Source organism: Oncorhynchus keta, chromosome 10 (assembly GCF_023373465.1).
Source record: "Oncorhynchus keta strain PuntledgeMale-10-30-2019 chromosome 10, Oket_V2, whole genome shotgun sequence".
NCBI classification, from domain to species: domain Eukaryota; kingdom Metazoa; phylum Chordata; class Actinopteri; order Salmoniformes; family Salmonidae; genus Oncorhynchus; species Oncorhynchus keta.
The window spans coordinates 23,556,150-23,581,913 of NC_068430.1; the positions used below are offsets into that span (position 1 = coordinate 23,556,150).

General features: G+C 42.2%; 2 protein-coding genes across 5 annotated transcripts; one reads left to right on the top strand and one right to left on the bottom strand.

The window, feature by feature from the left end:
• Positions 1 to 71: 71 nt before the first annotated feature.
• LOC118388412 (ras-related protein rab7) lies at positions 72 to 18,692 on the bottom strand. 2 transcript variants are annotated; one of them, XM_035777472.2, is made up of 6 exons: positions 18,616 to 18,692; positions 4,210 to 4,272; positions 3,974 to 4,100; positions 3,625 to 3,843; positions 3,404 to 3,532; positions 72 to 1,314 (listed from the first exon to the last, which is right to left on the bottom strand). In XM_035777472.2, exons 2-6 carry the CDS (start codon positions 4,260 to 4,262, stop codon positions 1,219 to 1,221), a joined length of 624 nt encoding a protein of 207 aa, XP_035633365.1. In that variant the 5' UTR covers positions 4,263 to 4,272; positions 18,616 to 18,692; the 3' UTR covers positions 72 to 1,218. The 2 variants fall into 2 exon arrangements, with proteins under 2 accessions (XP_035633365.1, XP_035633363.1); XM_035777470.2 differs by lacking the exon at positions 18,616 to 18,692 and adding an exon at positions 10,345 to 10,378.
• Positions 16,019 to 25,498, top strand: LOC118388411 (dolichyl-diphosphooligosaccharide--protein glycosyltransferase subunit 1-like). Of its 3 annotated transcripts, none has more exons than XM_035777469.2 (10): positions 16,019 to 16,088; positions 20,754 to 20,818; positions 22,592 to 22,898; positions 23,048 to 23,257; positions 23,374 to 23,566; positions 23,686 to 23,785; positions 23,880 to 24,018; positions 24,311 to 24,430; positions 24,577 to 24,822; positions 24,929 to 25,498. In XM_035777469.2, the coding sequence occupies exons 1-10, from the start codon at positions 16,044 to 16,046 to the stop codon at positions 25,109 to 25,111; spliced, it is 1,608 nt and encodes a 535-aa protein (XP_035633362.1). In that variant the 5' UTR covers positions 16,019 to 16,043; the 3' UTR covers positions 25,112 to 25,498. The 3 variants fall into 3 exon arrangements, with proteins under 3 accessions (XP_035633362.1, XP_035633361.1, XP_035633360.1); XM_035777468.2 differs by lacking the exon at positions 16,019 to 16,088 and adding an exon at positions 18,376 to 19,959; XM_035777467.2 differs by lacking the exon at positions 16,019 to 16,088 and adding an exon at positions 18,377 to 20,106.
• The last annotated feature ends 266 nt before the right edge of the window (positions 25,499 to 25,764 follow it).

The following is a 25,764-nucleotide window of genomic DNA, read 5'->3' on the forward strand; positions in this document are numbered from 1 at the left end:
CTTTCAACAGCTGTGTGTATGAGAGCCATGATAGTAACCTACTGTGCTTTAACTACCTGTTCTACTTGCACTAACACACACAGATTCTTTATTCAATAACCATTATTACTACCTGAAACCCAAAGACATTTTCAAACAATGTAGATTAAGTGCATTTATCATTTGATTAAAGCTTACACATTTCCCCCATATGTCCTGATGCAATTCAAATTCTAAACATGATATGCGAACAGACAAAAGATCTGATCAGTAAAAAAAAAAAAAAGAGTAAAAATCAAGCACTTAAATTATTTGCCAACCTGAGCTATCGGCAGAGAGAGAAACTGACAAGACAGGTTCTTGCCTTAAACGATTGACAAAAGTTTGTAATAGTTGACAGCGTAAAAAGAAGACAGGTACTAGCTAATAATAGTAAAGAGATTTCTATTCTGAAAATATCTCCCTTGGTTTGATTCTCTACCCCGTGTCAGGTCTCAATGTTGACAAAATAATTTTCCACTTGACTTTTCCCCCATTGAGAAACAATGTGTAGGGCAGTTGAGGACATCATGGAAGTTGGGGAGCAGAGTTAGAATCCATATTTCCTCTTCTGCCTTGAGCTAAAAAAAATACATTAAAAAGTGTTTATTGTGGCTCCAAAATAAGGTGTCAAATAGGGTTTGAATAAGCATACATGACAACAAAGTGCAAAAAAATGCCTTCAACACACTTGTATGTTGGATTTGCTAGTTTATATCCAATCAAATTAACACATGTATCTTTAGGCAGTACATTGGTATAACCCCCACACACCATTGATATAAATTACTCAATCTGATCCTTCACCACTGGAACTTTGGGAGTCAACTACATCTAACCCCCCTTATAAAATGTTATGATGCTGGTGCCATGGAAACAATGGCATCTAAAAAGGTGTTTGAGACAGGTTAGGGGAAATAAGCAGATATGCTGTTAAATGCTCTAATATCCATCTGGGTGTTCTTTGGGCTTGGAGACTCATCTTGAGAGTAATGTGTGTGATGTGTACACAGGGATGAGTCCAGTGTGTGTGTGTGTGTGTGTAAAGTATAATTTACGAGCGGAACTCTGCTTGCATCTACGAAGGCCAGTGATGATATTGGGCAGAGGAGAGCACACAGGGGCATGGGGGATAAAGGGTAGACAAGGCAAGACAGAGTAGCAGGGCAAACAGTTGTCCCCTGTAGGTCTCCTAGCTCCTCAGCAGCTGCAGGCCTCCGCTGATGGCTTGGCCCGTTCGTTCCTGTCCAGCTTTATCGGTTCAGGAAACTCATTGTACAACTCTACCTCTGTCTCCTAAAAGACAAGATGGTGTTAAGTACTTTAAAGTATTTTTACTGAAGTAGTTTTGTGGGGTATCTATACATTACTATTTATATTTTACAACTTTTACTTTACTACATTCTTAAAGACAATAATGTACTTTTTACTACATACATTTTCCCTGACAAAATGTTTGTTACATTTTGACAGGAAACTGGTCCAAATTCATGCACTTATCAAGAGAACATCCCTGGTCATCCCTATTGCCTCTGATCTGGCAGACTCACTAAACACAAATGCTTTCTTTGTAAATTATGTCAGTGTTGGAGTGTGCCCCTGGATATCTGTAAATTTAAAAAACAAAGACAATTTTGCCATCTGGTTTGCTTAATATAAGCAATTAGAAATTATTTATACTTTTTCTTTTGATATTTAACCCCTTGACTTTCATATTTTGATATGTTACAAATTGGGATTGAAATGGAGTTGTCTTTTTTTTTTTCAAAAATCAACACAAAATACTCTAATGTCAAAGTGGAATATATACAGTACCAGTCAAATGTTTGGACACCTACTCATGAAAAAGGTTTTTCTTTATTTTTTATTATTTTATACATACAATAGTGAAGACATCAAAACTATGAAATAACATATGGAATTATGTAGTAACCAAAAAGGTGTTAAACAAATCAATCTATTTTAGATTCTTCAAAGTTGCCACCCTTTGCCTTGATGACAGCTTTGCACACTCTTGGCAATAATTAAAAATAAATAAATAATATATCTTCAATAGATAAGTATTCAACCCCTTAGTCAATACATGTTGGAATCACCTTTGGCAGTGATTACAGCATAAGTATCTTAAGAGCTTTATACACCTGAATATTTGCCCATTATTATTTTTTAAACTCTTAAAGCTCTGTCAAGCTGGTTGTGATCATTGCTAGACAGACATTTTCCAGTCTTGTCATAGATTTAAGCAAAAACTGTAACTTGGCCACTCTGGAACATTCAATGTCATCTTGGTAAGCAACTCGTGTAAATTTGGCCTAGAGTTTTAGATTATTGTCCTGCTGAAAGGTGAATGTCTCCCAGTGTCTGTTAGAAACCAAGTTTTCCTCTATGATTTTGCCTGTGCTTAGCTCTAAAAACTCAGTAGACCTTGCCGATGACTACCATATCCATAACATGACGCAGCCGCCATCATGCTTGAAAATATAAAGAGTAGTACAGTACTTACTCAGCGATGTGTTGTGTTTGATTTGCCCCAAACACAATGCATGTTTTGGAATATTTTTTATTCTGTACAGACTTCCTTTTCACTCTGTCATTTAGGTTAGTATTGTGGAGTAACTACAATGTTGTTGATCCATCCTAAGTTCTCCCATTACAGCCATTAAACTATGTAACTGTTTTAAAGTAACCATTGGCCTCATGGTGAAATCCCTGAGCGGTTTCCTTCCTCTCCGGCAACGGAGTTAGGGAGGACACCTGTATCTTTGTAGTGACTGGGTGTATTGATACACCATCCAAAGCATTATTAATAACTTCACTCTGCTCAAAGGGATATTCTATGTCTGCTTTTAATTATTTTTATTTTTTTACCCATCTGCCTCTGTGAGGCTTTGGAAAACCTCCCTGGTCTTTGTGGTCGACTCTGCACTTGAAAAATCACTACTCGACGGGGGGGACCTTACAGATAATTGTATGTGTGTATGTGTGGGGTATAGAGATGGAGTAATCATTCAAAAATCATGTTAACCACTATTATTGCACACAGAGTGAGTCCATGCAACTTATGTGTACACAGCAATATTTTTCCTTCTAAAAGTATTTATGCTTTCCTTAACAAATGGGTTGAATACTTACTAATTCAAGACATTTCTACTTTAACATTTCTGCAAACAAAATTTCACTTTGACATTGATGGGTATTGTGTCTAGATCAGTGGCACAAAATCTCAAATTAATCCATTTTAAATTCTGTCTGTAACAACAAAACGTGGAAAAAGTCAAGGGGTGTGAAAGGCACTGTACAATGAAATCAAGACAGCACTACTGTAAATACACAAAACCCACATGGCATTCAGCAAAGCTCTTATAAGCTCCCATCTGACCCCTACCTGTTTAAGAGCATTGCGTGCGATAGTCTGGAAAGCCTGTTCAACGTTGATGGCCTCCTTAGCGCTGGTCTCGAAGTAGGGGATGTTGTTCTTGCTCTGACACCACGCCTGTGCTCGTTTGGTCGTCACCTGACAGATGCAAAGGGCAGCTGTCATTCTCTGTGGGGAACACAAGCTACTGCCCGAGATGTTCTGGTCTCAAACACTACATCTTGACCCACCTGTCTGTTCTCCAAGTCAATCTTGTTGCCTAGCACCACAAAGGGGAAGTTCTCGGGATCTCGGGGGCTGGCCTGTATAAGGAACTCGTCCCTCCAGCTGTCTAGCGTCTTAAAGGTGTTGGGGGCAGTCACGTCAAACACCAGCACACAGCAGTCTGCCCCGCGGTAGAACGCTACACCCAGAGATTGGAACCTCTCCTGCCCTGCAGTGTCCCAGATCTGTGACAGAGCACAGGGAGGCGATACATGTTCATGAACAACAATAGATTATAGGCCTACCCACTGGCCTCTACTTCAGCACAGCACTTGTGAAGTGATGAGTAAATAGATAGTATCCCTTCCCCAGTACCTGCATGGTGACAAGTCTGTCATCCACCATCACTTCTTTCGTTAGGAAATCAGCTCCTATTGTGGCTTTGTACTGGTTACTGAACTTCTTATTCACATACTGGTTCATCAGCGACGTCTTCCCAACTCTGACAAGAGAGATTCAGCAACAGTTATGACAGAGTGATTGGTAAACAAACATATTTTGTAAACTTTTACGTTGAGAAGTGTAATTAGCAAGGTAGACAGGACACTCACCCAGAGTCTCCCAGGATGATGACTTTGAGTAGTACTTTCTTCCTAGACGTCATTGTGACACAGCTGAGGAAAGAGAAGGGGCACTAAATTAGAATGGTGGACTAACCATGTACATTGTTATTATGGTAAACAGCAACCTATAACACACGCACACACAGCATGCTGCCTGTGTGTCTGCTGTGAACCCCCGGGGTTAAAAAGCGATGCAGTTTATGTTCTACGACAGCATGGCTCAGGCAATATTATCACAGGCTACTACTTACAACCACTACTACTGCAGCGTAAATATTATAACACTTCCTTTGTGCAATTGACTACATTGACCAGCTGCTAGCTCAACCTCAGTCTAGACATTTGGTCTACAGCTAGTGATCCAGTCATTGGGATTACAGACAATGAAATGCTCAGAGCAGGAATAGTTCTGGGAATGTAACCAAGTTCAGTGTGCCTCACTGGACACTGTTTAACTACATAAACAACAAGACAAGGTGTTTTTTGTTGTTGTTTTTAAACTCTGCCTGCTCCTCCAACAACAGGTTCCTCTAATTTCACTTTCACAGGACACAGGTTTGGGAGAGGAATGTAGACTTAATGTAAACCAGAAACGTTTCAACATGTGAAGGAAGCTATGAGACTTGATCCACAGAGAGAGTGGAATACAATATTCCTGTTGATGTGTGGGCCATCTTTGTGCAGAGTCCTTCCATAAAGACACATTGAATAAATACCCCCCCAAATATAGTACACCTTGCTCTCACTGACCTACATTTTCTTAACAAAACAGCATAACCATATCTCCCCCAAATAAAACCTGACAATTATATCCTCCTGATTCCTGCTTACAAACAATTAAAGCAGGAAGTACCATTGACTCGCTCAATACAGAAGTGGTCAGATGACGTGGATGCTAAGCTACAGGACTGTTTTGCTAACACAGTCTGGAATATGCTCCAGGATTCATCCAATGGCATTGAGGAGCATACCACCTCATTCACCGGCTGCCTAGTGGTTAGAGCGTTGGGCCAGTAACCGAAAGGTTGTTGGATTTTATCCCCGAGCTGTAAAGGTAAAAATGTGTCGTTCTGCCCCTGAGCAAGGCAGTTGGACCCACTGTTCCCAGGGCACCGTGGATGTCAATTAAGGCAGCCCCCTGCACCTCTCTGATTCAGAGGGGTTGGGTTAAATGCAGAAGACACATTTCAGTTGAATACCTTCAGATGGACAACTGACTAGGTATCCCCCTTTCTCTTCCATCAATAAGTACATCAACAATGTCGTTCCCGCATGTACATTTGCCAACTAGATGCTATGGATTACAGGCAACATCCGCACTGAGCTAAAGGCTAGAGCTGCCGCTTCAAGGAGAGGGACACTAATCCAGACGCTTATAAGAAATCCCGCTATGCCCTCAGACGAACCATCAAACAGGCAAAACGTCAATATAGGACAATGATTGAACTTCCTGACGGACCACCCCCAGGTGGTAAGGGTAGGCAACAACACATCTGCCATGCTGATCCTCAACCCTGGCGCCCCTCAGGGGTGCGTGCTTAGTCCCTTCCTGTACTCCCCGTTCACCCACGACTGTGTGGCCAAGCACGACTCCAACACCATCATTAAGTTTGCTGACGACACAGCAGTGGTAGGCCAGATCACCGACAATGATGAGACAGCCTATAGGGAGGAGGTCAGAGTCCTGGCAGTGTGGTGCCAAGACACCACATCTCCCTCAATGTCAGCAAGACAAAGTGCTGATCGTGGACTATAGGAAAAGGAGGACCGAACAGGCCCCCATTAACATTGACGGGGCTGAAGTGGAGCAAGTGAACATGCCGTGTGGAAAGAAATTTGCAACACAAACAAACATGGAGGAGAGTGAACGTGACACAGAGCATGGAGACAGAGCTCATAGCTAAAAGAGGGGCCACTTCGGTCGCATGGATGTGGTTTGGGTATGAAAAGTCTGTCATGGACCAAAAAACCATCCTCTGCAAATGTGCCGCAGGCCGGTCCCGACAACAGGCTCAAACACCACCAACCTCTTTTACCACCTATGCAAGAATCATGTGAAACAGTACAGAGAGAGTCTACGGATGAGACCCAAAAGTACAGTTGAGTGTTCAAAACAAACCCCCAAATCAGACGTTGAAGAGGCTTATGCCCACAGCACACCATATGGCAAAGAATCACGAAGATGGAAGGAGATAACTGCTGCCGCTACGACTTACATTTGCAAAGACATGGCCCCAATTTACATGGTCGAGAAACGCAAGGTGTATAATTCAAAATGTAATAAGACATAAGCCTTTACACGTGGTCATTTTATAGAAACAATTTATTCATTGAATTTACAGAAAATGTGCTATATTGTGATATGTATGATTTTATGAAATTACCTATATCAGGATATGAGATTTTGGCCATATCACTCAGCCCTAGTCCATACACACAAAGACAGTTGTGAAGAGGATACAACAACACCTTTTCCCCCTCAGGACACTGAAAAGATGTAGCATTGGTCCCAGATCATCAAAAAGTTCTACAGCTGCACAATCGAGAGCATCCTGACCGGTTGTATCACCACCTGGTATGGCAACTGCTCTGCATCTGACCATAAGGAGCTAGAGGGTAGTGCGCATGGCCCAGTACATCACTGGGGCCAAGCTTCCTGACATCCAGGACCTATATAATAGGCGGTGTCAGAGAAAAGGCCCCAAAAATTGTCAAAGACTCCAGTCACCCAAGTCATAGACTGTTCTCTCTGCTACCACACATCAAGCGGTACTGGAGCACCAAGTCTAGGACCAAAAGGCTCCTTAACAGCTTCTACCCCCAAGACATAAGACTGCTGAACGATTAATCAAATGGCAACCCTATTAACATTGACACCCCCCCTTGTTTTTACACTGCTGCTACTCGGTGTTTATTACCTATGCATAGTCACTTTCCAAGTTACCTCAACTAACCTGTACCCCAGCACATTGACTCGGTACCGGTACCCCCTGTATATGGCCTTGCCGTGCATTCAGGAACCCCGACCTGGGATGTAGACCAACATAAGTGATCAATTGGACCACTCTAGATTCTGAGGGTGGAAGATACATGCATGGTGCCAAAACAGGCCTAACCTCAGTCTGAACAATTAAATGAAGCACTATATACTTTTTACATTTCTAACCATTTGGCAATTCTGACTATGGCCTTGCTGACTCCATATGTAATCTCTAACCCATGACATTCATGAGTGGGGTGGGTCACATGGGTTTCTCATGTAGAAAGCAACACCACAGATTATTCATTATATTGACCAACTACACTATTGGCCAGTAACAACGAAAATAAACGTCTTTAAAAATGGAAGGAGAGGAGGCCAGATCAGGTGAGACCATTCTAGCCAATGAGAGGGCAGACAGGCGTGTGAACAACATGCATAACGGTTTCCAATAGTTACCAAAATCAAAAAGTAAAAATGATCTACCATAAAAACTTGTGAAAACTAAAAATGTGCTTTTTGGTTTTAATTTATTGTAAGGGTTAGGCATATAGTTAGCAGTGTGGTTAGGGTTAGGTGGAAAATCACATTTCAAGAAGATAAATTGTAGAAATAGGCAGGGACTTTGTGGTAACTAGTGACGACCAGGCACAACTCCGCTATAACTTTTTTTCTCTCAAAATTGCCGGGATGTCACGTGTCTTTCCTATATCCGTACACTTGTAACAAAACGTTTTGCAACGGAAATCGTTTACTCCAAACGGATGGATTTTGCAACGAAAACAATATTTTTTCTATTGGACAAATTCAGGAATGTACTCATTACCTCGATTCTGAAGCAAACGAAAAAAGGGGGGACCTATTTGAATTGGTCAAATAGACACACTCCCATACAATCATCATAGACTCTGCTGCTACAATGTTCATCATATATCCTGATGCCTACCTTACCCCTAAACATATCTAACCCTACTACTCCAGTATCCCTGCACATTGTAAATATGATATTGGAACCGACCCTGACTTATACTGAACAAAAATATAAATGCAACATGTAAAGTGTTGGTCCCATGTTTTATAAGCTGAAATAAAAGATCCCAGAAATGGTCCATTTCTCTCCAATTTTGTTTACATCCCTCTTAGTGAGCATTTCTCATTTGCCAATATAATCCAGCCACCTGACAGGTGTGGCATATCAAGAAGCTGATTAAACAGCATGGTCATTCCACAGGTGCACCTTGTGCTGTGGACAAAAGGCCCCTCTAAAATGTGCCATTTTGTCACAACACAGTGCCACAGATGTCTCAAGTTGGGGGAGTGTCCAATTGGCATGCCACCCGAGCTGTTATCAGCTCATTGAATGTTAATTTCTCTACCATAAGCCGCCTCCAACGTTGTTTTAGAGAATTTGACAGTACGTCCAACCAGTCTCAAACTCAGTCCATGTGTAACCACACCAGCCCAGGGCCTCCACATCTGGCTTCTTCACCTGCAGGATCTGAGACCAGCCACCAGGACAGCTGATAAAATTTAGGAGTATTTCTGTCTGTAATTAAGCCATTTTGTGGGGAAAAACTCATTCTGATTGGCTGGGCCTGGCTCCCAAGTGGTTGGGCCTGTGCCCTCCCAGGCCCACCCACAACTGCGCAGTCCTGTGAAATACATAGATAAGGTCCTAATGAATTTATTTCCATTGACTGATTTCCTTATATGAACTTAAACTCAGTAAAATCATTGAAATTGTAGCATTTATATTTTTGTTCAGTATACTTTTTGTGTTCTCATCTCTCTCTCTCATGTGTTTTTGTTCTACTTTACTTTTTTTGTAGTACTACTGATATTGCCAGCAGCATACCACCCTGCTGGCTTGCTTCTGAAGCTAAGCAGGGTTGGTCCTGGTCAGTCCCTGGATGGGAGACCAGATGCTGCTGGAAGTGGTGTTGGAGGGCCAGTAGGAGGCACTCTTTCCTCTAGTCTAAAAAATATCCCTATGCCCCAGGGCAGTGATGGGGAACACTGCCCTGTGTAGGATGCGGTCTTTCAGGTGGGACGTTAAACGGGTGTCCTGACTCTCTGAGGTTATTAAAGATCCCATGGCACTTATTGTAGGATTAGGGGTGTTAACCCAGCTAAATTCACAATCTGTCACCTAATGATCCTCAATTTATGATTGGCTCTTTCATCCTCTCCCCTGCAACTATTCCCCAGATCGTTGCTGTAAATGAGAAGGTGTTCTCAGTCAACTTACCTGGTAAAATAACAGATAAATAAAAAATGTATTACTTTATGGTTGGGAAAAATCAAGCAAGAATGGCGTTTCCCTGTACGTGTGCACATGACAAAAACTTGAGAAACTAGTTTTACTCTGTTCTGTTCTTAAACAGCTAAAGGTTTCCGTAATGAATACACCCCAGGTAGGTCCCTCATTTGCTTCCTAGAGTTTTGAAACAGACGAAACATTTTTGCAACTGATTCCGATTAATGAATACACCCCTTGCTGGCTAGTATGAAACATTTGGCTAGCAAGGTTAGCTCGTAAACAAATGTTTACCAGTTGCTAAAATACTAGCTAGTTAGCTAATGATTACAGCATTCCACACTAACGTTAGTTATTTTATCAACAAGGTTAGCTAAATTGAGCAACGTTAGCTGACATGACAGTTAGCTCAACTCTGGGTAAACGGTCTGTTTGTTTTCTAACGTTACTTTAGCTAACTAGTAGCTGGCATAATGTTGGCGTTACCCCTGATGGGCCTAGTAGGTTAGATAGTCCGTTAACGTAACGTTAGTTGGTGCATTACTAACTAGCACCTAGCTAATTAGATACTACAGAGCCATGCATTTAGAAAAATAGCGAAGTAAATGGTTTAGGATAGTTAGCTCAGTATATGATTTTGGATGTTCACTGGCTGTTTAGACAGCTAACTAATTGGACAGGGCTGATTTTGACAAAGATGTTCTAGTATGACTGATGAGTGACACTCATATTAGAGTCGAGAAGCTAGGTATCGGACTTCAGTGTCTTGCGCTCAACGCCCACTGCGGGGACAAACGACCCGTTAGCTAGGTAAGTAAATTGGTAAACATAAAATAACCATTTATCAAAATTTGTGCAGAAAAAGAATACCAGATACAAATCTTACCTTGATCAACCCAAACACAGGGAAGGAATGTCCAAATGAGCCTTTCGTCTAACTAGATGAAAAACAGACGACCCACCCCCCCACCCAACAACCTAACGTTCGTTAGCTAGTTAGTGGTGTGATAACGTTGCTGTCAGAACGCACGTCTGTTTAATGATATGCAATATATACTTTCAATACTAGTAGGTACACCTGTGTTTACAAAGTAAGATAAAGTATTAAGCAAGAGGAATCCCTGTAGGTATACTTGAAGAGGGCCTATTTATTTTTCTTTTCAGTCTCTTGTCACTTCCTCCAAAACATCCTCTGAGTCAGCAATCTTTGACGTAATCACAGATGTTGCCTAAGACACGCCCTAAACCCTGCCCCCTTTTTACTGTATATAGCAGGGTTTCCCAATTTAGGGGTCACCTCATTTGAAAATGGGATAGCTAGAGAAAACAGGGTAGTTTGACCAAAGTCGCGCTTGGTCAGCCTGGTCTCAGACACTCGACCTAACATATCCGGGAAATCCGGGAAACTCAAATGAGTATAATATGTCAGATTTGGTATTTTTATTTTACTAGGCAAGTCAGTTAAGAACAAATTCTTATTTTCAATGATGGCCTAGGAAAAGTGGGTAACTGCCTTGTTCAGGGGCAGAATGACCAATTTTTTACCTTGTCAGCTCAGGGATTTGACCTTACAACCTTCTGGTCCAACACTCTAACCACTAGGTTACCTTCCACCCTTATGTATGGTTACATAAGAAAAAGGTTTCTTATTAACAGAACAATGAAAGGAGGGTGGTTGGCAGTGGTGGATGTGTGGGCGTATAACACCTATGACTAGAAACCCAAAGGTTACATGTTTGAATCTCATCACAGACAACGTTAGCATTTTGGTAGCTTTTAATCTACTTCGTACTTTTTAGCTAATTTGCAAGTATTTAGCAAATGAGGTCGTGAATGACCTCATTACTGAGTTCAAAATTGATTACATGGCTGTCTTCAGACTGTAGTGCTGCTTTTTTTGAAGCCACTCTTATGGAAGCCTCCCGCCGCCCAGACTACAGCTTAATAACATACATTTTAAAAAACATGGTTATCAGTTAATAAAGACCTGATGAGAAGTTTGATGATATTTGCCCTAGCCTACCACGCAAAGGCACAATGGATTTATTTTTCCCTGGTTGACACAGACATGCTAAGGGAAGTGATATCATAATTTAAGCCTTCTACCTGCCTTCACAATCCTATCCCCACCATCTTCTTCAAAATTGTTTTTATTTGCATATCTGAAGAAGTGCAAGCTATTGTTAATCACTCCCTGTTCACAGGCACTTTATGCAGATGACACCATTCTGTATACCTCTGGCCCTTTTTTGGACACTGTGTTAACTAACCTCCAGACAAGCTTCAATGCCATACAACTCTCCTTCCGTGGCCCCCAACTGCTCTTAAATACATGTCTGGTCTACGCAAGAAAGCCATTGGTCAACTGTACAGAATACAACAGCACAGGTACTGACCAAGACCAAACGGAGAGCACACATTACACCGTTTTAAGGTCTCTGCACTGGTGCCTGAGAGTTTTAGAATGAATTTTAAGATTATTATATTGTTTTTTAATTGTGCACCCCAATACATGTCAGACATGCTTGTAAGTTATGTACCTAGTAGGTCCCTCAGGTCCTCTGGCACTGCCCGTTTAACAAGTGGTGGAAAAAGTATCAAATTGTCATCCTTGAGTAAAAGTAAAGATACTGAGTCACCCAGTCAAATACTACTTGAGTAAAAGTCTAAATATATTTGGTTTGAAATATACTTAAGTATCAAAAGTAAATGTACACTGAACAAAATATAAACAACATTTAAAGTGTTGGTCCCATGTTTCATGAGCTGATAAGTATTTCTGTCTGTAATAAAGCCCTTTTGTGGGGAAAAACTAATTCTGATTGGCAGGGCCTGCCTCCCCATTGGATGGGCCTGGCTGCAAAGTGGGTGGGCATATGCCCTCCCAGGCCCACCCATAGCTGCACCCCTGCCCAGTTATGTGAAATCCATAGATTAGGGCCTAATTTATTTATTTAAATTGACTGATTATATTAATTGTAACTCAGTAAAATCTTTGAAATTGTTGCATGTTGCATTTATATTTTTGTTCAGTATAGTTGAATGTAGTTCACTACTACTCAATACTGAGGTTTTGCTCTGTGAGTGTATATGCAAGTGCATTGTGAGTATGAGGCGTGTGTGTGATAGCTTGTGTCAGGGCCATGCACAGACCTTTAAGGAAGCAGGTGCTCAAAAGGAAATAACCCCATCCCACCCTTGAAAAATGAAATGGAGTTTCATCATTAATATCTCAAATCATAACCCCACTGGGCAACGACGTCAATTCAATGTTGGTTCAACTTAATTTAATTGAGATGACGTGGAAACAACGTTGATTCAACCAGTGTGTGACCGGTGGGCACTAACTGCCTCTGTAGCAAAGGCCTATTTATTTCTGAAACAACACACTCACTCATCATAAATTGCAAGGAAGCTAGTTACAGTGCTCCCTGACATGACTAACATCGGGAGGGAAAGGTGTGTAGAGACACATTGTACATTATGAGGAGGACATTATAGTCCTAAAAAATCTTTCCAGTTTCACTGACTCACCCAAAGATGCGCAGCTCACTCGCTTGCTTTCCAACCTGTGTTTTTCCGCAATTGTATTTGAAATATTGCGAAAGACCTTTTTTGTCTGCATTGCCACAGTCATACTCACTGACAGATTTGCCGCGCATTGTCGAATGTAGGCTACACATAATCTGCAACTAGGCAATTTTTTCACTCATGGTGTAGTAGGCTATTCTGAATGATTTATTTTATTTCTGAACACAAAGCAGTAATTCTTTACCTTTGGCAAATGTATTTCAATTGATCAGGGGTTAAATGTATTTCAATTGATCAGGGGTTAAATGTATTTCAATTGATCAGGGGTAAAATGTATTTCAATTGATCAGGGGTAAAATGTATTTCAATTGATCAGGGGTCAAATGTATTTCAATTGATCAGGGGTTAAATGTATTTCAATTGATCAGGGTCAAATCTATTTCAATTGATCAGGGGTAAAATGTATTTCAATTTATCAGGGTAAAATGTATTTCAATTGATCAGGGGTAAAATGTATTTCAATTGATCAGGGGTAAAATGTATTTCAATTGATCAGGGGTCAAATCTATTTCAATTGATCAGGGGTCAAATCTATTTAAATTGATCAGGGGTAAAATGTATTTCAATTGATCAGGGGTAAAATGTATTTCAATTGATCAGGGGTCAAATCTATTTCAATTGATCAGGGGTCAAATCTATTTCAATTTATCAGGGGTGTTGCAGCACCTCCAGCACCCTTCCTATGGCAATGATTCTATAAGGAAAGACATTATGAAGTGCTGCTGCTCGTAGGCTATCAGCCAACCAGACCAAATGTTGATGATGATGTAAATCAAGTGTTTTCTAGTGTTAATCAAATGTTATGCTGCTGTGGCAGTGCTTGCTACACACATTTGACCGGTGACCGCATTTCAAGCCATGCATGTTTGGATAGCAATCTCAGTACATGGCAGACTGGAAAATGACACATGTGACCTCCATACAGGGCAGTGGACGGGGAAGGGGTGGGGGAAGGCAAACTTGGCGACGTCACAACGATCTGGGGGCAGTGGGTTCAGAACAGCAATGACAAAAGCTGTATGTAGAGCTGCCCTCATAACAGCCTCAATTCGTCGGGCATGGACTACAGCGTGTGGAAAGCGTTCCACAGGGATGGTGGCCCATGTTGAATCCCACAGTTGTCCAAACTGTTGAGTGTGAAAAACCCAGCAGTGTTGCAGTTCTTGACACAAACCAGTGCGCCTGGCATTGACAACCATACCCTGTTCAAAGGCACTTAAATATATTGTCTTACCCATTCACCCTCTGAATGGCATGCACACAATCCATGTCTCAATTGTTTCATGGCTTAAAAATCCTTCTTTAAACCCCTTCATCTACACCCTCTGGACCCCTACTTCCCACGGTTATGCAGGTGCGTGCCTGGCTTGTGTTTGTGTTCTGTGTAAGTGAGTGTGCATCACTTGGTAGACGGCTAGTGATGGCTGTTCAACAGTCTGATGGTCTGGTTATGGAAGCAGTTTTTTAGTCTCTCGGTCATTGGCTCTGATGCACCTGTACTGTCTTTGCATGTCAGACAGCAGGCAATTGAACACTCAGTGGCTCAGGGGGCCATGCCAAATTTCTTCAGCCACCTGAGGTTGTAGAGGCGCTGTTGCAGTTTCTTCACCATGGTGTCAGTGTGGTGAGACCATTTTAGGACCACAGTGATGTGCTCGCTGAGGAACTTGACTCTTTTGACCCTATCCACTGCAGCCCCGTCGATGAAGATGGGGTTGTGCTCCCTCTTCTGTCTCCTGTCATCCACGATCAACTACTTTGTTTTGTTGATGTTTAGGGAGAAATTATTTTCCTAGCACCACTCTACCAGTGCTCTAACCTCCCTTGTCGTTACTTGTCGTTGTTGGTAATCAGGCCTACCACTGACGTGTCGTCAGCAAACCTGATGATTGAGTTGGACTCGTGGGGCACGCAGTCATGGGTGAACAGGGAGTACATGTAGTTATGGCAGATAATATTCTTAATTTTTGGCGACTTAAAATTCACATGGAAAAGTCCACAGACCCACTCCAAAAGGCTTTCGGGGCCACCATCGACTCAGTGGATTTTGTCCAACATGTCTCGAGACCTACTCATTGCCACAGTCATACCCTGGATCTAGCTTTGTCCAGGTGGAATAAATATTTTGGAATGAAATGTTTTTCCTCATATTCCTGGACTATCGGACCACCATTTTGTTTACATTTGCAATCGCAACAAATAATCTGCTCAGACCCCAACCAAGGATCATCAAAGCCATGCTATAAACCCTCTGAAATATATAAAAGAAGCCAAAATCTGTTGGGGCCTTTCGATTTTTATACTCCAGTTTATAATATGATTATTTTAGAACAATGTGACTTGTATTAACACTATAACACAATTTTAATATAGTGTTAACACAATTTCACAATAATGTTTTCTAAAGAAAACATAGGCCTATGTCTTAACCATTTACTATCAATCACCATACTTCAGAATAAATCAATTGGTGTGATGAACCATAACAAAGGGAGAAATGCAGAGAGCAAGGTAAAGTAATTTTACCAGTTGTATCTAGATTGTCATTATAGAGACACCTGTTGGATAAATGTGAGAAATAAAATTGGACTAGTTTTCAGGCCTTGTGGGAGGGTTTTGAGTGGTCATTGAGACAGTTCGATGAGTCCCTCCCGGGCGCCTGTGTAGGCGTGTTTTGCATCCGCTAAAAATGGATTTCATTCGATTTGGAGCCGGGCTGCCACCCGGGCATAAACCAGGTTCCCTGTTCAAAGCCAAAGGCGTAGTCGGCTCGAAACAAGTGATGTAATTAAGCACGTGCAGTAATTTGTAGGATTCTGGGTTCTGTCTTCTGCCTTCCCAATGAAAACTAGTTCAAAAAATTCAAACGTGTTTTATGAGAAAGAGATGTATGTTTTGGACGATGCTCCATGCTGCCTTTGCAGCCTTAATGCTTTATGTAAGAACCGGTCCACGAACGGGAATGCTAGATCTGCATTATCGGCTGCCTAGGCTATGATTGGGTACAGGAACAATGCCATCCATAACAGCTATCTTGACGTAAGTGGGGACGATAGGGGGGGTTGAACACATTCCATCTATATTCTGGTCATTCACAAGTAAAATTGGGTTGTAGCTACAAGCTACACACAGATTTGTGTGTTACTGGAGAGAAAAGGACAATGGCTCCCTCTGCCGTTTTTTTCTTCGGAACTGCATCTTTGGACCAGTTTACGCCCTTCTTCTTATATGATGTCATGGTGGTCCGCAAACAAACGTGTACGGTGCATGTCGCCACCTACTGTGCTGGAGTGTGCGATCAATCATGGTCTGCCAAATTCTGTACCACTACGAAAATACAATTAAAAAACAAATAAATCCTTACTAACTTCTACTCCCTCCCCCCCAATCCATTACAGTTGATCTGTATCATGCTGAAACAATCCACTCTTAGAATTATTTAGCATGTCAACAACCATTGATAGTCAATAAAGTTAACTTCCGAGCTTTAAATTGGTTAACAAGGTTAACAGGTTAACAAGGTTAACAACACGACTCAGGTTATGGAACTCAGAAATGCCAGGTTGAAGGTTATAGTGGATATGGCAAAAGAGTTATTGGGGGTAACAGATGTTACTGTCAAAGTTTCTTTTTACACAGCACATTCATGATCGCAAGATTTATGAACAGGTCTGGAAACCATGCCAGGACTAGCAGAAGCCCCAGCTCTGACAGTAGGTTCACTTAGTACAGGAGCAGCAATGGAAGCACCATCATTTTCTTTAATATTATCTATGGTTCTTGCTGTAGATATTGTGATCGAAACAGGGCAATGTGGCTTGAGCTTTAGCTTCGCCCTCATTCTCAGACACCAATGGGCTTACAGGAACAGCAACATCCCCTACAGGGGTATTAGGCTCAGGCAGCGGTAACACAAGCACCTGCTCTTCCAACAAAACATTTAACACTATCTGTTTAACCTCCGCCTTAACTACACACTGCGGAGTCGATATTGAACAATGCTCAACCAAGCTCATTAAATCAACTCTACCACATTTATCAAAAACTTCCCACCAAGGGTTATCCAAAAAGGACTTCAACTCAAAAGTAGCCATCTTAAACTACTTCACAAGAGCCAACTAAAAATAGCAAATACTAATGCTACATCAGCTATAACGCTCAACACTGAACTATACCACTACAACAATTTGCACAAACGGCATGGGTCTCAGTAATGACAGATCCCGGACTAAGTGTGTGTGGGGGGGGTCATTCAGGATCTGTCTTTACTGAAACCCATGCTGCTCATGCAGATTGTTGTAGTGGTATAGTTCGGCGTTGAGCGTGATAGCTGATGTAGCATTAGTGTTTGCTATTTTTGTTGGCTCTTGTGAAGTAGTTCAAGGTGGCTGTTCCTGTAGTAAGTGCACCTAATGTCGGGGCTGGTGTTTCTGCTGGGCCTGGCATGGTTTAGAGGCCTGTTCAGAAATCTTGTACTCATGAATGTGTAGTGTCAAAGCACACTTTGATAATGAATAAAGTTGACTTCATAGCTTTTATTAGTATGGTTATCAATACGATTCAGGTCTATCACCCTAGTGCTTAATTTCTAAATTGTAATTGTTTCGCCACTATGGCCTATTTATTACCTACCTCCCTTATCTTACCTCATTTGCACACTCTGTATATAGACTTTTTTTCTCTATTGTGTTATTGACTGTATGTTTGTTTATTCCATGTGTAACTCTGTGTTGTGGTTTGTGTCACACTGCTTCACATTATCTTGGCCAGGTCACAGTTGTAAATGCGAACTTGTTCTCAACTAGCATACCTGGTTAAATAAAGGTGAAATAAATAAATAAAAAGGTTGTGGAAAGCAGAAATGCCAGGTTGAAGGTTATTGTGGATACAGCAAAAGAGATATTGGGGGTAGCAGATGTTACTGTTGAAATAGTTTTTGACATGCTGAACAATCCTAAAGGTGGAGTTTTTCAGCATTATATAGATCAAGTTTAATGGGGTAGAAGTTAAAAATCAAAAAATAAAATAAAATGTATTTGTCACATACACATGGTTAGCAGATGTTAATGCGAGTGTAGCGAAATGCTTGTGTTAGTAGGTTAGTTAGTTAGTAGGGATTTATTTGGTTTTTACTTTATTTTCATGGTAGTACCGAATTGGGCAGATCATGATTGATCCTACATTCCAGCACATTAGGTGGCGGCGACATGCACTTAAATGATTGTTTGCGGGCCGCCATGATATCATAGAAGAAGAAGAACCATTTAGCCTGGGAAGCAACCAGTTTACGCCATTACAAACACTTATTTCCGGTGTTCTGTCGAAACGGCCCCTCCTAGGAAATGTTTTTGAGAACTTGATATAGCTAGCAGAGGTGGAATAGGAAGTATAAGAAGAATAGGAAGTATCGCAAGAAGCGAGATCAGCGTGTTTTGAGAGAAATAGATGACGGAAGCAGATGATGAAGTGGATTCTGAATCTAATGGCGGTAGAATCAGGGAGAATTGGAATATTGTCCAAAATAATGGAAACGGAAAAAAGTAGTATACAATGATGAGAATGTTACCTTGTATCTTGTAGGATTGTACGGTTTATTAATGAGGAGCAGCTGATCGAATGACCAATCTTGGGGAATCCATTGGAGATATCCAAACTGGTGGAGAGAGTGAAGGCTGTGAGGATCAGGAGAGGCGGGCTTGTTTAGATTGTATGTGCTTCTGCGGATCAGAAGAAACGTGTGTTGCGTCTCACACGATTTGATACGTTTGAAGTGTCGTGTGTGTGTGTCTCTTAGGAATATTATATAGCTGGTGTTTCGTGGGAAGTGGATGTTGAAGAGGTGAAAAATATTCCTGGAGTGATTGATGCACGTCGGCTGAATCATGTGGTGAATTAAGAAAAAGAGGAGAGTATCTGTTATTTATTTTTATATGGAGTCTCTCCCTATTCAAGTGCAGTTTGGGTATATTAACTACAGAGTCAGGTTATGTATCCAAAGAAGTGTGATCATTCTAAAGCTTTTGGTCATGTTTGAAGTGTTTGCATACGGGAGAACCCGAGATGTCCAAGTTGTGGAAAATATCATATCGTGTTATAAAAATGATGAAAATGTGACATGTTGCAATTGCGGTGGGAACCATGAAGCCACATCTTTCGAATGCCCCACAAAGGTGAAAGAGAATGAGGTGGCCAAAGTCAGGGCTGTCCAGAACATTTCATATGCAGCAGCTGTTAATGGGTTGAGGGTTTGAATGGTTCACCTGAAGAGTCCATGGTGGTGGATAGTCTTTCACTGCAGGCTGCAGGGGCTACATTTCACGATGAGGATCCTGACATTTTAAAGGTTAAGGTGTCCTTTATAGCTATGGTGATGCATTGTCCTGCCAAGGTGGAGAGACGGTCCAGGAAGATAGAAATCATTGTGGGTGCGGCAGAGCGGTTCCTTGGGCTGAAATATTTCTCTGCGAAGGAGTTATAAGCCGTACCACCCTCCTAGGCCCTAGAGCCTGAGAAGGGAGATATGGATATTTTTTGTTGTTGTTTTTTTTGGATGGATTAAGTTAGTTATGAATATTTTTTTTTTACCCTGTTTTGGTTTCAACCCGTCCAGTTGGTGGCGGCAAAATACATGTTTTGGTTGTAGTCTGTCATAAAACCCACAGAAGAAGACTAAGAAGTTTACGCCATTACGTGAGAAATGAATTAAGCGTCATCCTTTCGACTGCAACTTTGATCCTAAAGCGGTGCGCGGCATTTTTGTTTTTTCCCCCCTCTCTAGCTTCAACTGTACGTACTGTTTAAGTCTATAACAATGGCGCGTAGCATACCTTTCTGCACAGTTCCCACTTGTCTGCTCCTTATCACCGGACTGTGTTATCGAGTAGTTGCCGACGGGCTGGTGAACGAGGAGGTGAGACGAACAGTGGACCTGAGCACGCACATTGCTAAGATAACAGCAGAGATTCTTCTGTTAAACCAGGGAGACTCGGCGGTACATAGCTTTATATTGGCAGTAGAGCCCGAATTGGCCCCCAACCTTGCGTACGTCGGGGCATCGGTAAGTGACTTAGGAATGCATTCGCTGTAAACCAAATATTTTTCTCCAGGTAGTTACCTAACACATGATTATAGGTAACGTTAGTAGGCTAGGTAGTTAACCTAGCTAGCAATAGCATGCACATATTTGTCCTGCAGCGCCCGCCCAGTCAAGGCGAGGAAGCTAACTTACTACTTGCTAGATAGCAAATGTGTTTTGCTAACAATGCAAGGCTGTAGCAATAAAATATAAGTGAATTATGTGATTGTGGCGTGGAACTGTTTGAATGGGCCAACGAGTGCACTTCCGCCGCGCTCGTTCTGTCAGGAATGACACGTATCCGCAGAGGGAAGTTATTTCCATGTCTTATCTATATTCTGAACATCTCCTTTTGTGTGCATAATTTTGGGACCTTTGATTATGTAAGATAATGTTTAGTAACTAGTTAGAATAAATGTTTTCCTCATGGTGAGGGTTGTAAATTAAGATTTGTGTGTGCTATCAGTGATTGTGTGCACACCACCCATAGCCGTGGGGAATCAGTACTAACTCTAGTCACAACGCAACATACTCAAACTCATTCCTATCTATAATGAATAAAGATCAGGTCCAGTTGCAGTAATAAGAGTTGAATTGGACAGACATGTAAACATGTGTGTCTTTGCCAGGTGAAGGGTGATGAAGAGGAGAATGGGATACTTGAGCTCAAGCGGACAATGATCCAAGGCCAAAGGTGAGAGGTCTATAATTGCTGGTGCATCCCTGTTCACTAACGCTTCGAACACACCAAGAGCGTCTTTGTGCAAAATAGTATGCAGCATCATCTGGATGTGTGTGCAACAAAAGTTAAACATTCACCTTCTGCTACCATTTCTGTGGAGCCGTCTACGCATACATTTTCACGCATACGTATGTACCACACCGAACGCACTGCAACTGCCTCTGAAATGCAATGCTGCAAGGCAAACACAACTTTTCACTGGAAATGAATGGAATTCTGATGTACCAAAATGCCACGATGCTATCGGTGTGTTCGAAGTAGAGGTCGACCGATTAATCGGAATGGCCGATTTAATTAGTGACAATTTTCATAATTTTTCGTAACAATTGGAAATCTGTATTTTTGGACACCAATAATTTTTTTTTACACCTTTATTTAATATTTATTAAACTAGGCAAGTCAGTTAAGAACACATTCTTATTTTCAATGATGGCCTAGGAACGGTGGGTTAACTGCCTCGTTCAGGGGCAGAACGACCGATTTTTCACCTTGTCTGCTCGGGCGATCCAATCTTGCAACCTTACAGTTAAGTTGTCCAACGCAATAACGACCTGCCTCTTGTTGCACTCCACAAGGAGACTGCCTGTTACGCGAATGCAGTAAACCAAGGTAAGTTGCTAGCTAGCATTAAACTTATCTTATAAAAATCAATCAATCATAATCACTAGTTAACTACACATGGTTGACGATATTACTAGATATTATCTAGCGTGTCATGCATTCTGTATAATCTGACTGAGCGGTGGTAGGCAGAAGCAGGCGCGTAAACATTCATTCATACAGCACTTTCGTTCGTTTTGCCAGCAGCTCTTCGTTGTGCGTCAAGCATTGTGCTGTTTATGACTTCAAGCATATCAACTCCCGAGATGAGGCTGGTGAAACCAGTTAGCGCGCGCTAATAGCGTTTCAAACGTCACTCGCTCGCTCTGAGCCTTGGAGTGGTTGTTCCCTTTGCTCTGCATGGGTAACGCTGCTTCGAGGGTGGCTGTTGTCGTTGTGTTCCTGGTTCGAGCCCAGATAGGAGCGAGGAGAGGGACGGAAGCTATACTGTTACACTGGCAATATTAAAGTGCCTATAAGAACATCCAATAGTCAAAGGTTAATGAAATACAAAGGGTATAGAGAAATAGTCCTATAATTCCTATAATAACTACAACCTAAAACTTCTTACCTGGGAATATTGAAGAGTCATGTTAAAAGGAACCACCAGCTTTCATATGTTCTCATGTTCTGAGCAAGGAACTTAAATGTTAGCTTTCTTACATAGCACATATTGCACTTTTACTTCTCCAACACTTTGTTTTTGCATTATTTAAACCAAATTGAGCATGTTTCATTATTTATTTGAGGCTAAATTGATGTTATTGATGTATTATATTAAGTTAGAATAAGTGTTCATTATTGTATTGTTGTAATTGTCATTATTACAAATAAAACAAATCGGCCGATTAATCGGTATCGGCTTTTTTGGTCCTCCAATAATCGGTATCGGCGTTGACAAATCATAATCGCTCGACCTTGAGTTCGAAGGGTATGTTGCTTATCCATTGTCAAGCATTTGACTATAAAGTTTCTAGATATGCACATTTTCACCATGTTAAACTTCACCCTTTTTTTCCATTGGAGTTTCTGTCACTGTTTTGGTTAGTCCCCTTGTTTTTTAAAGCCATATGTTGGTGCTGGTGTCCACTGACCGAACCCCTCCTGTCTGCTAACCTCTTACAGTGGGGAGTTCTACAAGGTGCAGTTACCCTCCAGTCTGGCCATTGGCGCAAAGCTGCGAGTGAAGGTGGAGACGGTCCTGAGCCACATTCTGAGGCCCTTTCCCACCCACATCACCCAGGCTGAGCGTCAGCTGGTGGTGTTCCAGGGCAACCACTACCTGTACTCTCCATACCCCACCCGCAGCCAGACCACCCATGTCCGCCTTGCCTCTAAGACGGTGGAGAGCTACACCAAGCTGGGCAACCCCAGCAAGAGTGATGAGGCCATTGAGTACGGCCCCTTCCGTGATGTCGCCCCATTCAGTGAGGTATAATGTCTCTGAGGGCCCTGGGTTTGAGATGCATCTGTTGTTGAAGGGTCTGAACACTGTTGGGCCAGCTGAATAGCAAACATTGGCTAAGTAGATTCATATTTGGAAGAGAAGTTTGATATTTCTTTGTTTCTCATTCTTTTTAGGATGCCCTGAAGGTCCATTATGAGAACAACACCCCCTTCCTCACTATTAGCAGCATCACCCGCATCATTGAAGTTTCTCATTGGGGAAACATTGCTGTGGAAGAGACAATTGACATGAGGCACACAGGGGCATTCCTGAAAGGGCCTTTCTCCCGTTATGACTACCAGCGCCAGTCTGACAGTGGCATCTCATCAGTCAAATCCTTTAAGGTGTGTTGATTTTAGACACTTTTATTGCCACGGAATATTGGTGCATTTGCAAATCATGCTCTCAAAGGTGACTTGTAAAGATTGTATAATAACTACATCTCCTTTTTCCCACAAAGACCATCCTTCCTGCCTCAGCCCAGGATGTGTACTACCGGGATGAGATCGGCAACATCTCCACCTCCCACCTCCAGATTCTGGAAGACTCTGTGGAGGTGGAGGTTAGGCCCCGATTCCCCCTGTTTGGTGGCTGGAAAACCCACTACATTATCGGCTACAATCTGCCCAGCTACGAGTACCTCTACACCCTGGGTGAGTTGAGTTGACTAGATTACCATATTACGATAACTGTTTATAACCAGAACTATTTTTAAAGAGAAATGGCCTAACTGAAAGCTAAAAAAGAATATGCTAATTCAAATATTCCTTAGGGGATGAGTACGCTCTGAAGATGAGGCTGGTTGACCATGTATATGATGACCAGGTCATCGACTCCCTCACTGTTAAACTCATACTGCCAGAAGGCGCCAGGTGAGTATGCTGTGATGCATGATGTGTATTTAGAATCTGTGGAAATGCATTGATCTCCTGTTTCATTGTATTGATCCATGTCTCTTCCTCTCAGGAACATCCATGTGGAAACCCCCTACCCCATTGACCGTATTCCAGACCAGCTGCACTACACTTACCTAGACACCTTTGGCCGCCCCGTGCTGGTGGCGTCTAAAAACAACCTGGTGGAGCAGCACATCCAGGACGTAGTGGTGAGCTGCAAGCCCCTAGTGGAGGAGGGAACAGAGACTTTTGGGGGAGGTACAGGGGAGAAAGGAAGGCAGTTTGTCTTTGGTTTCACTGCATCTGGAAAACCAGAGTGCCGTTACGGTGACAGGATTATTATAAGCAACGGCTCTGGAGTTATGCCACTGAAATACATTTTATTTAAACAATCAAGATGCATACTTTACATCTGCAAACCCTTTCAGAGAAATGCTTTAGAAGCTATGTAAGGTTCCCAATTGATGGTGTGAGTTCCTCAGTGTCTGTCTCATCCCCCAGGTGCATTATACCTTCAATAAGGTCCTGATGCTGCAGGAGCCCCTGTTGGTGGTGGGGGCATTCTACATCCTCTTCTTCACTGTCATTGTCTATGTGCGCCTGGACTTCTCCATCACTAAGGTACACCATCCTCAACATACTCCCCCTCAGTCTCTTTAATAGTGGTAGCACTTGTACTCTCCACATCACTCCCTTCTATGTTTATCTCCTTTTTCCTGTATGGACTTGCTGATTGTCTCGTGTGTCTTCCCACCCCGCCGTTTCAGGACCCTGCTGCAGAGGTTCGTATGAAGGTGTCCTCCATCACAGAGCAGGTCCTGACCCTGGTCAACAAGCGTTTAGGGCTGTACCGCCACATGGACGAGGTGGTGAATCGCTATAAGCAATCTCGAGACACAGGGGCCCTGAACAGTGGCCGCAAGATCCTGGAGGCAGACCACCGCACCCTCACCAACGACATCAGCTCCCTGCAGGCCCGCCTCAAAGCAGAGGGCTCCGACCTTGCAGATAAGGTGTGTGTATTCAATTGTGTATACAGTGTTTGGTGTGTGTACAGTTTATACCTACCTGTGTGCATACACTGTGTTGAACCTCACATTTCCTTGTGTTTGTCAACAGGTGGGTGAGGTGCAGAAGCTGGACGGCCAGGTGAAGGAGCTGGTGTGTCGCTCTTGGCAGGAGGCTGAGCGCCTGGTGGCAGGCAAGGTTAAGAAGGAGGCCTACATCGACAACGAGAAGACCCTCTCTAGCAAGAGACTGGAGCTGGTGACCCGCATCGACAGTCTGCTGGACACCCTGTAAACACCACTATACACATGTCAGTGTACAAAAAACACACATGTGCTGCCCCAACTACACATCTGTTGATCCAGCCCTGCAGTTATTATAAAATAAGAAATATTTACCTTTGCTCATTGTCCATCCCACTCACAAAGTACACACACTAAAGGAACCTGTAGGTGCATGCCAACACTCATGCCTTTGTGCCTCGCAAGAAACACAAGTGTTATGCTTAACACCACAGGGAAGGCTTGCATCACACCTTACATGGCAGTCTAAGTTAAATTGTGTGGAAGAGCTCTGTTGTTCCTAAATGCAGAATTGAACTGTTTAAATTTGGAATGCTTTTTTGTGTTTTTTAACCCTTTTTTTGAATGGTGATAAATATATATTTTTGTGTTACTCTTACGGGTTTTCATGTCACATCTGTCCTGTGTCTATACTCCCTTGAGTCCCTCCAACCTGTGCTCTCTTACGGGTGGAGTAGTCATCAGTGCCCCTGAAATAAGGGATCCGTTGTGAGTCAAACAGTCTCTAAATGTCTTCGTCATATTCTTTGCACTTACAAACTATTGTTACTTCCCCCTGGCTGTTATATTTGAACAAAGTTGAAGCTCTGAAATGGTGTGGACCCCAATCCATCTTCATGTTAAGTTTCTCATTGTCCCTCTAAT